This window comes from Cyanistes caeruleus, chromosome 19 (genome assembly GCF_971803275.1).
Source record: "Cyanistes caeruleus chromosome 19, bCyaCae1.hap1.1, whole genome shotgun sequence".
Lineage (NCBI taxonomy): Eukaryota > Metazoa > Chordata > Aves > Passeriformes > Paridae > Cyanistes > Cyanistes caeruleus.
Window position 1 is genome coordinate 7894862 of NC_141719.1, and position 15985 is coordinate 7910846.

A 15985-nucleotide genomic window follows, 5' to 3' on the forward strand; every position below is an offset into this window, starting at 1 on the left:
TCCGCCCCCCGCCTTCCGCGCGGAGGATCCGAATCTGGTCGCGCGCGCTTTTACCGCCCGCCCGGCGCGCGCGCCCGTCAGGCGGCGCCATCGGGGCCATGGCGGCGGCGCGCGCCCCCCGCCCCTGAGGCACCGCTTGGGGCCGAGGGCTCCGCGCTCCCCCCGCCCCGAGCGATCCGGGTGGGCTCCGCGCCCGCAGCAGTCGGGGCATGGTGGGCAGGGTCGCCGTGGCCGCGGCGGCCGCCTCCTCACTCCTCCCCGGGAACGACGGTGACGTTCAGGTGGGGATGCGGGCCGGGAGTCGCGCTGGGAGGGCGGAGAGAGGGGGTGCGGCTGGCGGCGGGCGCCCCTTCGGCGTTCGCCCCCTTTGGGGATCGCCCCCTTTGGCGTTGTGCCCTGACACGGCCCGTCCGGTGTACCTGGGGTGCTGTGAGGGGCCGCCCGCCCCCGGCCCCTGCTCTCCGGCGCCGCTGACGGTCGGCGGAGCCCCGGGGACCGGGCTGTCATTAAACGCTTTCGACAGACTTTGGGAAGAGACGTTCTCTGCTTCAGAGGGTGCGATTTTAGAGGAGTCTAGTTTCTGGTAAACCAGAAAAGCCTTTATGAGCCAGAGTCTTTCCTGGAGCTGTAGAAGTAAATGCTCTTTTATCGTTTCAATCATTATACCAGATAAGAATCCTCTTGTGTTCATTTTCTTTAAGTACTCTTAAAGGTACACTGTTTTCCTAAAATACGGCAGATGTTTACGGTAGGATCAGACCTTTTTAAGCTGGAATTCCCTCTCAAATGCTCCACAAATGCTCTGGGAACATCTCAAAGTCCATCATCTGAATTGATCTAGACCTTCAAGACTTCCAGTGTTGTGAAATCTCTATAGAGCTGTTCTGAAGACTTTGTGGTCCCTTTCAGTTTTGACCATCTCAAGGTTTCAGAATAGGACTTTTATTTATCTGAAAGAGCAGAATCTTTATTTCAAACTTAGGTGACCTTTGAAAGCACAGAGATATAGTTGATGCGTGCCCAGTCTGAGCACATTAACATGAATTTTTGTCTTCTGAAAAGGTTTTTTATAAGTCATCTTAAGTTTTTTAAAACTAAGGTTCATGTTGTACCTTTTACAGCCATGCAAGAAGCGGCGAGAGGAAGATGCTTCTGTAAAAACAATCACAAGGTATTTTTCACCGTTAGCAAAACCAGTGGATAAAGCATTGTCATCACCAAAATCCAACAACATCTTGGATTATTTTAAAAAGACATCTGCAACTGAGAGTGCTGCATTCCCAGTAGGAGCTGGAGAAAATAAAACATTGTTGGATGCTGATGACAAAGAGCATAAACCATCTTTCAAGCCATTTTTAAAGCGGAAGAGAAAAGGGAAGAAAGTTAATTTAAATAATATGCCAAAAGAAATGAACGAATCTGAGAATGATCTTGACATAGAAATTAACAGTGATGACAGCACAGTAGCTACAGAACTGCAACAAGACAGTAATGACTTTATTCCTTCTTGTACTGTAGCGGACAAAAAATGTGCAAGAAAATTAACAGAAGATAATGATCAAAGAGAGAACTTCCCAAATGTTGCCCCCTCCAGAAAAAATGCAAAAAATTTTGATTGTGAAACAATTGGATCAAGAAATAGGATAAGAAAATCAAGGAAAAGGAAGCACAAAGTAAATATTGATTTGTCTGAAAGCTCTTCATCAGAAAATCAGATGAATGAAACATGTAAAACGGAAACTGAAGAGAAGACAAGTACAGTAGCAGAGTGTGATGCTGCTGTTGGTGATTCTAGTTTTGAGGTTCATATAGATGATGGGACATCCCAGGTAAATAATTGTATTATAACAGTATCATTTGAGGATTTCTTGAGAAGTCAGGGAGAAAATAATGTTAAAGAAGACACAAAGCCAGCAATGGACACTTCTGGTACAGCAAATGAAATGGACAAAAGTGATAGTATTAGTGACCCAGAAAAGTGTGAGGAATCCCAACAGCTGCCACTCAGAACAGTGACTGTCCTTGCACAAGTTCATTCCATTCCCCCCAAATTATCTTCCTCATATAAGGAGCAGAAAGGCTCTAGGAAAATAGCTTCCATTTTTTTGAAGCAGAAAGGACGTGTAGGGGAAAAAGAAAGCAGCCCAGCTCTCTTGGACAGTGAGCAAACTGAACAGGTAACTCAGAAAAGAAAATCCAATGTCGTTATTGAGGAAGAGGAATTGGAGTTGGCTGTACTGGAGACTGCAGGGTCGGATTCTCTGAAGCCAAAATGTACTCTGGAAGAAAAGCATCAGTTTATGAAAGCTTTTAGACAACCAACAGCAGATGTAGCAAAAAGTGGAGTTAAAAAGGCACCTGGAAAACAAAAGCAAGCTGCTGCAAAGTCTTCAAAAGAAAAAGAAAGATCTGATGATGTTCCTTCAAATAAAGGATTAAAAAGCGGGATATCAGAAGATTCTGTGGACAAATACACACATTCTAAACCTAAAAGCAATAAAACTAAACCCAGAAGATCTAGGAAGGTTCAGAAAAAAGGGAACAGAAGAAAGAATGCTTCAGAAACTAAAGAAACCAATGTCTCAAACAGCAGCAATTGTACTGGCGAAGAGGATTCAGGTGCTAGTGTTGTTGCTGTGGAAGATACCTTAGATGTTAGAATTTCTTTAAGTCCAGAAGTGAGTGAGTTAAGAAGGAGTTTAAGGCAGCAGAAAACCAAAGCATCAACAAATATTACACCTAAAAAGTCCAGGGCTAGAAGTGCCTGTTCTGCAAATGAATTAAGTGCCTGCCCATTAGAGACTTCCACCCCAAAAGCACGCAGACAATCCCACAAGAAAAGCAACATGTACAGAGCTGAGGTGATTACTGTGCCCTTTGATGGAAACAGCCCAATAAGGTAAATTTTTAGAGTATATTCTACCTTTCTGCCCATTAATTGTATGCAAGTATTTTGAAAATAAAACATAATTTGCATAAGTTGCATAGGTACTAATCATGGTGGGTAAAAATGGAGAGGAACCAAAGCTGACTATACGTGTGTTTGTACTAAAGACATCAAAAAAACTCCCAACCAAACAACAAAAAACCTCAACCACCACTTGGGGGGTTGCTTCTGTTTACAGTACTGTATTTTTAAAGGCTTTTGAAAATAAGATTGAGAGTAACATTTCCCTTTATTAACCAGTAACAATTTCATAAAATTTTTTTCTCTAATTAGAATGAGGTTTACACGTATCAAAGCAGCTACAAAATCAAATAAAGCTGAAGCAATGAAAAATGAAGAGTCTCACTCCAAAAACACAAAGGTAATTTATGGAACAATTGGTGTCGGTATTTTGTTGTTTCCTATATGGGTATAATTGTGAGTATTCAGTGTCGTGTAATAATCTAGTGTAATACAATATGACATTTCCCAGCTGCCCTATGGAAAGGGAATATACTCTGATTTATGATGAAATCTGACATACTTTCTTGTACCATAGATCTTAAAACGTGTTTTATTAGCAAAAATCCACCGTTCATAACAGAATAATCCCATAAAATAGTATGCTTCTGTGCTGCAGGTTCTCAGAATGGGATATAGAAACCACAGGACATGGCACTTAGTGCCATGGTTTATTTGACAAGGTGGTGATTGGCCAGAGGATCTCCTCGCAGGGCTCTCACTCCCTTTTGAAAGCTGTTGGTATAATCTTGGTTTGCTTGTCCTTTCAATTATTTAATTTTCTTTTTGATACCAATGAAACTTTGCAACAATTCCATACTTCTATGAAAGTGAAAAATTATATTTTTATGCAAAGTACTTAGTGAAGAGAGGGCTATTAATTACTATCTAGGTTTTTTTGTTCTTTGTTAACAGATAAACTCCACTTCTAAAAACATATCCAAAGCAAAGCAGCTGATTGAAAAAGCAAAGGCTATACAGCAGAAGAGATCAAAAGTGAATGAAGACTCAGCAGCTCCTGTGAGGCGCTCATCTCGACAGCAGGCTCTTGCTGAGAAGAAGAAATTAGAAGAAAATGATGTAAGGCTGTACTTTGAGGGGGAAATTTTTATGTATTTGTGATTGATATAAACAATACAGATGATTCCTACTTGATTCTTTACAAGGAGTGTTTGCAAACTAAGGTAGATATCTGCAATGTATTGTTAATAAAGGAGGAAAAATTTGGTTTCCTTTCTTACTTGATTTGCTTTCCCTCTAGGAATCAGTAATAATTCTAGATTCAAGCATGGATTGTGTCACTACTACAGAGCAGAGTGTGAAGGAAAAGAAACTTCGGAGCTTAAATGACGTTTTGGGGAAGAAGTCTAAAAACTTGAAGGTTGCAAAGAACGCCAGTGGTAATTGGGTTTTAATGAATGTGTTTTTTATTACAGAAACATATTATTGACTATTGTAACTTTATTTCATAAAGCTGCCTTTGCAGTATATTAATCTTTTCTTGTGGTTTATCTTGTTTAATATTCCAATATACACCTTTTCTTTTTATATGAATTAATAGTGCAGACATTATTTACATATGTTGTTTTGCTTTTTCTTCATTCAGGGAAAACTGTTTAAAAAATGGTCAATCACATACCATGTTTTGTTGCATCTCCTTTTTTTCCTAATGTTAGAAAATAGCATCTATACTGAGGAAATAATTAGAAATAAAGCTATAATGAGTTTTGTTAAAATACTCAACTTTCCCTTAAGAAAAAGAGTTTCCCTGATGATGAATGGAACATACAGGTAGTGAATACAGAAGGAAGGGTAGAATCTTGTATCAGTGCTAATTTAATAATGGGTTTTTTATCTTTTTAAAGGGAAGCTGGGATGTCCACCTTCCTGCCTAGGCAAAAACGCTCAAAACTCTGCAGGTGAACCAATTGTGATCTTTGATGAAAGCAGGTCAGTTGTCAAGAGTGCAGATGCTTAAAAATCAAAACACACTTCAAGGTTACTTTAGCATTTTCTCTTGTGTTACAGATTTAAATACACTTACTGAAATGTGCTATAAATATTCATGACTTCTATATGATTAATACTTCAATCTGCTTGCAAAATTTTAGGGGTGTCTTGGAGAGTTCCTCAGCTATTGTAGAACGATATTAAATGTCTGGAAACATAGTTGATGACTGATTAAAAATAAATCCCAAATTGCATATAAAAATACAAAACCAAAGAGAATTTATTTTAGATTGAAATTTTTAACACAGAATTAATTTCAAACTAACTACATTAAAATTAATTTTAGCAGTTCTGTCAGACTGTTTTTAACACATTTGGAAGAGAATGTGATTAAATTCAGCCTTGCATAGCTTGAAGTTCTACTAATTCTGTCTTTCTTTCCTTTCTTTTTCTTTTCTGTTTTCATTAAAGCCAAGATGCATCTGAAAATTCTCAAGATGATGATCCATTCAGAGCAAAACGTGAATTCCTGATGAGTGGATTGCCAGAGTCACTGAAAAGGCAGATTGCAAAGAAGGCAGCAGCAATGGAAGCATACTCTCTTGCAAGTTCCTGTTTCAAGACTGTTGTCCATGTACAGCAGAAGGATGACTGTAAGATTTGGTTAAGCTTTTGGGTTTTGCTTAAATGTACATAATAATTTCTGAAGAATTTGAACAGTTTAGGACTGGATTAGGTGGGAGTTTCCTCTTGTTTTGTGTCTCAGTAAGAGAATGAAACTTAGAAGCTTTCAGTGAGATGTTTTTGAATACAAAATTTACAAATTAAATTGATGCGAAAGTAGTCTATACATGCATGGGTAAGGATGCAAAATTCTCAATATTTAGTCAAAAAGGTTGGTCTGTTAAGTTCCAATTTGGAGAATAAAGATTGTGTTGGATTTATTTGGGCACAAACCATTTCCTGCTGACAAAGTCAAAATACTTCCCAAAAGAGAGAAGACCAGTCCATTTATTTTCTCTAGAATAGAAGTTAAATCTTGTTTTGTTTTTGGTGGGGGTTCTTCTGTAGGTTCTCCAATGTGGAAATTGGAATCACCATCATGTCCTCTATTAACTAAGCTGAGAGAACTGAGTACTGAAGTCACCAACATCACAAAAATCACTCTCTCACTTGGTGAATTTTCCACTGCGAATTCAAAACGAACTGGAAATTGTTTTGCAGCTGTGGTTAGTACTTTAAAATTGAAATTGTCCTGATATTTGTTTGGAGTTATGTTTTTAATAAATCCTGTCATTTGAATTTGTTTCAGTCCTGTAATTTGTTCAGTTATTTTTAATTTCTCTGTGAATGAGTTACCCATTTTACATCTTACTATTAGACAGCTCTCATCAGTTCTTAACAGTTTTTGTTAATCTATAATCAATAATCAATATATTGTTAATCAATAATTTGTTAATTATTTGTTAATAAAAAAGATACTACCAATTAAAATTATGCAAAGCACTGTGTGTAAAGTTTTTCAGTAATTCTCTGTGTGTGTGTATTCCAGCTTTCAGGTCATCGACCAGCTTTTCCTGATGCATTCAAGAAGGATTTGCTAGATGAGATTGTGGCTTCTAATTCTCAGTTTCCAGTGAGAAAATACTACTCCAGGTTCCTGAAAAGGCAAACAGAACGGTTGGCTTTAGAAAACAGTACACAAGGTTAGGAATCTATGTAGGGAGAAAACCACCTTTGCTCTCTCTGGCATTGAAAAACAACTGGGAATTTTTTAAAATACGTTACTGAAGGAATACTGTTGTTAGAAATAAATTGATCCTCAAATTTTAAGCTATTTGGACCAAATTCTTCAAATATGTATCAAATGTACAGTAGTAATGGACATAGCCAGAAATTTTAAATGGATGGAATTTTTTTCTTCTTAGAAAACAGAGATGGCAGTGCAAATCTTGATGTAATAGAGAAACTTCCTGACAATTGGAAGGAAACAAAGAGGAAAAGGAAGGAAACAGAAGACCGCAAATCAAAAAGAAGAAAACGACTTGAAGGTACAGAGACTGAAATGAAGTTGAGAGTTTCCAGGAACCTTATTCCTCCCACATCTGGAGAAAAACAGGCAGAGACAGGACAAGCCCCACACTTGGGAAAAAACAAGACCCAGAAACCAGATGGTGTGACAGAAGACACTGGGTCCAAGTGTCTTCCAGGTAACTGCATTTCCCGTCTCATTTTAGTCTTTGCATTGAGGAAGTGTATGTGTGATGTATGTCAGCTTTCCACTGTGATGAAAAATCATATCTAGTCCTAATACTCTGCTGGATTTGATCAATTCTGTTGCATGAAGAACTGTTTAAAAAGGGACAATATTTTTTTCTGTAGGTGTGGAAAAGGAAGACATGCTCTGGACAGAAAAATATCAGCCTCAAGATTCCAGTGAACTTGTAGGGAACAAGAAAGAAATTGAAAGGCTACACAGGTCAGAAGTTGGAGCATGGATCCATTCCTAAAATAAGTCAAAACCTCATGTTACCTGATAAAGTGCTGAGAGAGCAGTACTTATCTTTACTTCCCTACAAGCATCCTGATCCTGACCTTGTTGTACTGTCTGCTTCTGACAGGAATTTAGCACTGAAGTCCACCTAACACATTGTGCTTTCAGTTAAATTTTCTGTGTGGGATTAAGTTACTGGTGTAGCTCTTACAAAGAATTTAAAGATCCATCTGACTAAACAACACCGAATTATGAGTGAATAAGTAGTTCACCAAATTACTTGTTTTTATACCAATCAGCTAACAGAATGGAAAATGAAAAAGGAAACCTTGTCTACAAAACAGTTAAATCCTGAACATTTTTTTGCTTTTATTTAAAAGGACTTAATAAGTTCCTATGGGGTAACAAGTGGCTGATGTCCCCTAGTTTTATATTCTGTTCCATCTTAATTTGGTTCACTTAATTCACCAGCAATTTTTATTGTTTGTTCCTTCCTTTTATAGTTGGTTAAAAGAATGGAAAAAGAGAGCTGATTTGGAAGAAAAACGAAATCAGAAAAGGGAAAGGGAGAACAAAGAGCAAGAAGGTACTGATAGAATTAATATAACTTCTCTTTTGTTAAAAGTTGGCAAAAATTAACAGTAATCCTTTCTTTCCCTTTTAATAATTCTACAGATTCTTTAAGCAGCCTTGACTTTAAAGATAGTAAATCTGATACTGAGGAAGAGACAACGCTTTGCAATACAGTTCTGATAACTGGCCCACCAGGAGTGGGGAAGACTGCTGCAGTGTATGCTTGTGCTCAGGAGCTTGGGTTTAAGGTTTGTAGAGATCTTTCTCTCCTCAGTGCATTTTTCTTATTTATAACTAATGATACAAAAACATTTGTAATACAAGATGTCTACAATTTAATTTTCTTTTTTTTTCTTTTTTTTTTTTTTTGTAAATTAAATACCATTGCAGATATTTGAAGTCAATGCCTCTTGCCAGCGTAGTGGGAGACAGATTCTGTCCCAGCTGAAAGAAGCTACTCAGTCTCATCAAGTGGATAAAAAAGGTGTGAATGCACACAAGCCTTGCTTTTTTAACAGTTGTAGCACTGTCAAGTCACCAAGTAAGTGTCATGGTTTTTATCTGGGGTTCTTTGTTTGGTCTGAATTATAGGGTGGGTTTTATGGAGGGCAGGAGATTGTTAACGACTGAATTCAAAAAAAACAAATTTTAGGTATCAGTTATTTTTAAAAAGATAGCAGATTTGGCTTACCTGGCCGTAATAGTAAAAACTGGTCTGTTGTTTAACACAACTACAGACCAAATTAAATAACAACTTTATTAAAATACTGACTCTTGATTACGTTATTTCTGCAGTGGTGGAGCAAGTGCTGTGGCATTTGAATAGAAAGTTGAACAGAAACCTTTTCCTATAACAAGAGAAAAGGAAAACAAGCAAAAATCAGCACAGTAAACATGTCATTTACCATAGATATAAAAGGGGTTTACTTTAAATTTGTCTAAGAAATATCAGTTTGACATTATATCTCCAGATGAAGTTTAATATAAAACATACCTTGCAGAAAAAATGTGTTCTCCAAAGAAAGTTATTTCTCCAAGAAAACCACCACTGTCACCAAAAGGAGCAGGATTAAAACGAAGTTTGCCCCCTAAAACACTTGCAAACTACTTCAAAATTTCTGCCAAACGTAAAGGAGATGGAGAAGCAACATCTGGAGAAAAAAATGGGGGTAGGTATTCTCTTTTAATAATGAATTACCTTTGGAGATGGAAATGCTACACCATGTATGTGGAGCTGTGTGGAGAAAAGAACAGATTCGCTTAAGCATTTGATACATGGGGGATTTTTGAAGCCAGTACCTGGAAAGCATTAAATTGTTTTAGTCCTCCTTCTTGCTCAATTATTCATCCATCTGCAGGAAATACTCAGAATTCACTGGAAGTAAAGAAAGATGCTCAAATTAAGTCAGTAAACGAAGAGGGAGGAGAACACAACAGGAAAAGTGCAACGTCTCTCATTCTTTTTGAAGAGGTAAAATTCACATTAAATGTATTGTGACTGTTCACAGCTTGTAACTGCTGCTCAAGCTATTGATACTATGTTTGTTTTCTGCAGGTGGATATAATATTTGATGAAGATGTAGGATTTCTAAGTGCAATAAAGACATTCATGGCAACTGCAAAAAGACCTGTAATTCTTACCACCAATGGTGAGTAGAGCTTATGACAGTAATTAGGCTTTAAAGACAGAAGGGACGCTTTTAATTAAAGGCTGTAAATGGTCACGGTTGAATACTGCTCCTAAATGCAAAATTACATGAGTGGAGACTGTAAAGCAAGGATTTGAGTGTTTGAATAAAGGTATTGGCTGGTCTAATGGATAAAGAAAATAACTAGGTTTGAACATAATGTCATGACAGTTCACTGATCTCTCTTTATAGATCCGACATTCAGCTTAATGTTTGATGGCTATTTTGAAGAAATCAACTTTAAAACCCCTTCCTTGGTAAGTCTTTGTCTGGAAATGCAGGTACATCCTAAGCAAATAATTGTCAGCTGATTTCAGTTTGCAATTTAAATGTTGGGGTAGGTTTATATATTTCTGTTGTAACATACTTGTTTGATCAGAGACAGTCATGTCTTTGGGGTTTATGTAAGGATGTGTAGGACATATTTATGGTTACTTGTAGAAGCTGTTTTACTAGCATGGAAGATTTATTTTCCAAACAATTTAGTGGTACTGAGAATTACAATAAGAACATCACTTAATCACTTAATTTAGTTTTTAGAAGGCAGTTATATAAATATTCATTAAATATTAATTTAATTAAAAAGTACAGGAGTTATTTTAGAACTATTATGGGGTATTCCTTTAATGTAAACACTACTGTCCTGTATAGCAAATAGTTTTATTTGCAGCTATGTATTAGGTGAAAAACCTAAATAAATGAGAATCAGGAGGACTTAATTATTGAGAAGGGGAAATTTCTTAATGGGAAACTGAAAACCTGTTGGACTTACAGGCAATTGCAGAAAACCTCTAAAATTAATGTAGCTGATCACTGGTGATGAGAAGCAAGGTGTAGGTAGCTTCAGGACCATGAGCAGAATATGTTTGCATGTTTGTTTTTAATCAGCTGAATTTCTAAACTGAACTTAATGCTCTGACATAGGCTACATAGAGTGGGTAGTTTGCTTTTCCTTACAGGTTTTAATCTAACTGTAATCTAATTTAATAAACTAATCTTCTGTATTAAAAGGCAAAATGTATTGCAGGCATAAATAGAATAATTTGCTCTTGTATGACTTCCTGCAGTGTGATTGGCAGGAGATGTTTCAGTGGTCTGTGTGTAACTCCTGTTTAGATAAACTCTGTGAGCTACCTCCAAGCTCTGTGCCTGGCCGAGAATCTACGGACAGATGTGCAAGACTTGGCTGCTCTCCTGACCACAAATAACTGTGATATCAGACAAAGCGTTCTGTACTTACAGTTCTGGGTTAGAAGTGGAGGTGGATGCTTGAAAGAGAAGTGTTTGGTACCTCATGGTATGTTGATTTCATTTAATCTTAAAAAAATATCCATCTAAATATGAATTTGACTAAACTGAAGCATTCTTAGACATGTATGAATAAATGGTAATTTGTAAGACTGCTAAATATTGGGGTGGGGGGAGGTTCTGGTATTTTTAGCTGCCTCAAAGCCTTGTATTAATGCATAAGGAACTAAATTTTGAGGGTTTTATTGCCTGTCATTACAGTACTTACTATCTCCCTTTCATGTTCTGAGTAGCAAAACTGGGCAAAGAAGCAATCAGTAGTAATTTTCCTCAGAGTTTGCAGTTCTTTATCCATGTATCTGGGTTGTGGGCAATTCACCTAGAAGAAGCAGTGCTGAAGAACTTGACCCCAAACGATTCAGGAAATGTTTAGGGGTGTGAGGGTGTAACAGGGAGAGACAAGTGAGGCACAACCTACTTCAAAGATTACTTGGGAAGCAGGAGAACAGCTTGGTAACACTGACAGCAGTGATGTGGCCATGGGGATGTCTCATTTCAGCTGCTCTGTTCCTTCAGCACCACAGCAAAAAGTGACAGTTACAGCATCCTTTGTGATAGGAATTCAGGCAAAGAGGTGGAAAATCAATTTATTGATGCAGTTGTTCCCTTTCAAGTAAAGCCTGTTATCTCTGTGCAGGAGGAGAAGAGACAAGGAAGGCAGATAGTGTCATTCATCCTGCAAAGTCTAATGATTCCAAGATGGATTTTTCTCAAGCTGATGATGCACATCTTCAGGAGTTTCCAAAATGTGATACAGGCTGTGTAGAGACGTTGCTTGGCCTTAAGAACATCCTGTTGCCTTCAGAAGATGTGTTTACATTTCTTAAGGTATTTTGGTAGTTGACTTGATAGTACTTTGAATGATTGCCAGACAATTGAGTGTAAGCATCACCAGGAATAGCATAATCTAAGAAGCAAATCTCTGAAAAGGTTTGTTGTAGAAATTAGAGAATTCAGTGATTATTAAGGACAATCTGAACTGGGGTGGTCTCCTGCAAGCAAAACAGTCCCTCACCTCATAAACACAAAGCAAGGAGTGTGAGATTTTCTGTAATAACATTTTTATTTTTTAAAAAATGTATTTTAATATATTGATAAAGCTTTCATTATTATTATTTTGCAGCACAAAATCATAACCATGGAGGAATGGAATAAATTGATCCAGCTTCTCACAGAATTCCAGATGAAGCATGTGGATTTTGTATACAGTAATCTTGAACTTATTCTTCCCTTACCAGTGCAAGTTCTGTCAAACCAGTCTGAAGCCTCAAAGTCTATACTTGAAAGGACTACTATAGTTTCTTCAAAAGACAGATCTACAAAGAGTTCTTCCTCTGGGAAGAGTAGCCCTGGAAAAAGGTCTAAAAAGACAAAGGCTCAGAAAAGGCTTGAGCTATTGGATGATAGTGACTTATTTGATTCTGAGCTGAACTATTCAGCTGAATTCATAACTTTGGCATCAGACAGTCCGAAATCATGTACTGAAATTGATAAAAAGGAATCAAAATTGTTGGTGCATAAAGAACAAAAAGAAGTTAGAACTAAAACCTCAGCAAATGAAAAAAGGTCTGCAGTTGTTTTTCAGTGTCTGAATTCACTGACTGAGTTTGTGGAAAACATGTCCTTCCTGGATTGCTGTGTAAACACTAACACCAGGGAACCACTGGAGTTTTCTAAAAGTGAAGAATTTCATTGGACAAATGCCAAAATCAGAAATGGTCTTTGTGATGAGTTCAGTATAGAAAATACTGATTGGTGGAGTTCCCAGAGCTGTAGTGAAATAAAGGCAGCTATTGAAGCACTCAGCTTCACCAAAAGTTCTGTTAATATTTCACAGAACTTGGAATCTTTTTTGAGTACCAGTAAAACATCTGAAAGCGATCAGCTGAAGGGACTTACTCTGCCTATCTCAGACACAAGGAATTGCATATCCTTCAGTCAGGCAGCTAATTCAAGGTAAGACTTTGTTAATATTTCTGGAGTATAATGCAGTTATTTGTCAAGAAAAGCATTTCACAAGGTGTAGGACTGTTTCAGATTTGATGTATACACATTCATACCACTATGACTGTTGTCAGTGTGCCCCAAAACACTGCAATATATTGTTCACTGTGCTTTTGCAACCTTAAATTAACTTCTTGTCAGTTTGCAAAAAGTGACTTTTCTTGAACAGCCTGCCTCTAATGTTGTTAAAGGATGGTGGCCTTAAGTCTAGTCACTTTAAAAATGTACAAACACCACCACCACCACCACCCCCAAAAGAATAACAGAACCCTAAAGGAATAGCTTTTTCAAGACAGATGGGATTCTGCAAGTACCAAACATCCAAATTGGTCACTCAGTGCCAGCTCACACTGAACCTGTATAAGTGTGTTGGTAGGTGCTGCTTGATGAAGACCTAACAAAATCCAAAGTAAATTCTTTGTAGTAACTTATGCTAACAAAGAATAACCTTTAATACATTATAAAAGACCAATGAATACTATCGAGTGTGGCCGTGAAACATTGTTTTTAACATAAACAACTAATCTAAGGTAAAATTGGCACAATAGGCACTTAAAGCCCATTCAGGGTCTGAATGGGAAAATGGCTTAGAGCCTTTCTTGTGTAAGTCAGTACCCAGAGAAGCAATGTCAGAATGGAACTTAGCATGCATCCTGTGACCAGGTTTGTATCATGGGTTATACACTGGACATGACACTGATATTCTGGCAAATAACAACTGCATAATGCTTTTTATTTTTGAAAACCACAGATGCTTTCAGTTGTGGTTGTACTGAACCTCACATCCGACTTAAGAGCTCCCCAGATCAGACTCCTGATTAAGACAGGAGCATTGGCCAAACAAACTGCTGGCCCTCATGTTTCTGTCCAAGTGCTGCTTTGTGATGCTGTGGAAGCAGCACACAATTAGAAGCTGCAAACATCTGATCTATTGGGATGCAGTTCTGGACATCAATTTAATGGAGTTTTAAACCAGTGGCTTTGATCCTAAATAAATAAAATCATCACTGCACATTCATGAATAGGAAACAATAAAGCTTCATTCTCTGTTTTAGCACTCACAAAAAAGCACAGAAGAGGCTGGCTGTCATCAAAACTGTATTTTCCAGAAGTCCTTTAAGCCTGGGCAATAAGCAAGCCAGTACCCTTGAATACCTCCCCACTCTCCGCAGTATCTGTAGGTCTGAGAAGCTTAAAGAGCAAGGGAAGACTAAAAGAAGGTAAGTTGGGGTTTCCTAGATCTTGCTACATTTAATTATAAAAGGTAGTTAAGGACTTCAGTAAAATAATTTGTCAAATAATTCTAGGCAAGGAAGGTGAACATTTGTCTCAAAATAATAAAAGTATTGCCTTATGTTTGGAAATAACTGTGTTCCCTTAACAATCATTCTTACTTTTTTTTTTTTTTTTTTAATAGGTTCTTGCATTATCTTGAAGGGATTCATCTTGAAATACCCAGAAAAATTATAAATGGTCTGTCTTTGGACTTCCCTTAAAATTACCAACACCAGAAATAATTTGTGCCTAATGGTGGTACTTCACCATAGCTTGTTTGGTTTTTTTTTTAATTACCACATTATTGTATATTAGAGCCATTTCTATATTAAATTTTTATAAGTATTTAAAATAATGTATATATCTATTGTCATTATACTGCTCTCCACAGCTGAAATGTGGGTTTGTTTGGTGCTTGTCCAGTAAGGCATTCATAATATTAAATGCACAGAATATTCAGTGAGGAGTTCTTCTTGCTGTCTTTCTCTCTAATTTGTGGATCACATAGCAAGAAACCCATTTGTAACAACCAACTGTCACAGCTTCCACAGCAAAGTTGCTGTTTTCTGAGGAGACCGTTTTGTTCAAGTGAGTTTGTTTCTGAATTTGCAGTTAAAGTGTTAAATAACTCGAGGTGGCACAGAGAGGATGCAACAAGTCCTCTGAAGTCTAAATGACTAAAACCAACTCTTTGACCACAGGGAACAAAGTCATTACAAAGCACTATGCCTCAATGTACATATATTTGTATACGTTCCTTTCATTGTTTACAGCTGTCTGATCTGCATGTTAATCTCCTAAAAAGGTAGAGAAATTATTACTGTAGCTCAACATGGTCTCAAGAGATTTAGGCAAGACTTTGTAAATAACCATTATCCCAGTGTTACTTTGGGTTCAGGAATATTTAACTACTTCTAGTCTTGTATATTGTGTTCTGTTCTTAAGCGTCTTTTTTTGTATTTGACAAAACTTCAGCCTGATTATTTGTGATTGAATCCATTTTTATACGACAATAAATTTGTGAGACTTTGCTACAATCTCAATGTTTCTGTTGCATGAAAGGTAAAACTCCAGAAACATATTTTTTAAAGAATTTTAAAACTGTAATTAGTTCAACCATGTACTTTTCTGCCTTTCCTTTGCAGTTAGACTGTTCCTGTTCCTCAGACTGATTCAGACTGCTGCCATGCAGTGGTGCTCCACTTACCTCAGTATCTCTGTAAAAATAAGGAAGACCATTTGCTAGTTCTGATCTCATCTTACGTTTGATGTTTTAAAGATATTCAGGAATTAGAATTATTTATGGAACCAGTAAATTATTTTAAGTTTCTGCATTATAGATAATTTTTATAGTTTACTCTTTTCATAGTCCAGAATTATTAAAAAATTAAAGTGGTGGCTGTTAAAATCTTAATGGCTTGATTTTTTGTATCAACAGTCTATGCTTCTCCTGTATGATTTGTAAAAATAAATAAATACACATTTTTAAATTTTTTAAAGTAATAAAGTAAAAGTGTATCTGTTCACTGCTTTCTAAAGGCACTATCTATCTTAAGTAGATTACAGTGAGGACCTACATAAGACACGTGTATTACACTGCACTACAGCAATGCAAGTTAGCAATGCAAATTAAACTTAACCTGAAACTAGAAAAATATTTGAATACCTCTTAATCTTTTTCTGAATTAATTAACTTTCTTGAAAATCTTTGTCTCAAATTTTTCTCGTCTTAGATAAAGAGAGTAT

General features: G+C 37.1%; 1 protein-coding gene and 1 long non-coding RNA gene across 3 annotated transcripts; one reads left to right on the forward strand and one right to left on the reverse strand.

Moving 5' to 3' along the window:
* Positions 1–59: 59 nt before the first annotated feature.
* Positions 60–15746, forward strand: ATAD5 (ATPase family AAA domain containing 5). 2 transcript variants are annotated; one of them, XM_086857406.1, is made up of 24 exons: positions 60–281; positions 1122–2899; positions 3221–3308; positions 3863–4027; positions 4209–4347; positions 4813–4897; positions 5369–5550; positions 5969–6126; positions 6450–6603; positions 6826–7107; positions 7280–7376; positions 7895–7977; positions 8067–8212; positions 8355–8505; positions 8966–9133; positions 9323–9435; positions 9520–9613; positions 9845–9909; positions 10769–10949; positions 11598–11788; positions 12084–12916; positions 14020–14184; positions 14382–14437; positions 15385–15746. In XM_086857406.1, exons 1-24 carry the CDS (start codon positions 210–212, stop codon positions 15483–15485), a joined length of 5547 nt encoding a protein of 1848 aa, XP_086713532.1. In that variant the 5' UTR covers positions 60–209; the 3' UTR covers positions 15486–15746. The 2 variants fall into 2 exon arrangements, with proteins under 2 accessions (XP_086713532.1, XP_023794519.2); XM_023938751.2 differs by lacking the exon at positions 15385–15746 and having other exon boundaries at positions 14382–15276.
* LOC111937400 (uncharacterized) lies at positions 5154–9340 on the reverse strand. Its single transcript, XR_002868611.2, has 3 exons — positions 9264–9340; positions 8656–8812; positions 5154–6557 (listed from the first exon to the last, which is right to left on the reverse strand). It is a non-coding gene; the product is annotated as an uncharacterized LOC111937400 (long non-coding RNA).
* Positions 15747–15985: the final 239 nt, after the last annotated feature.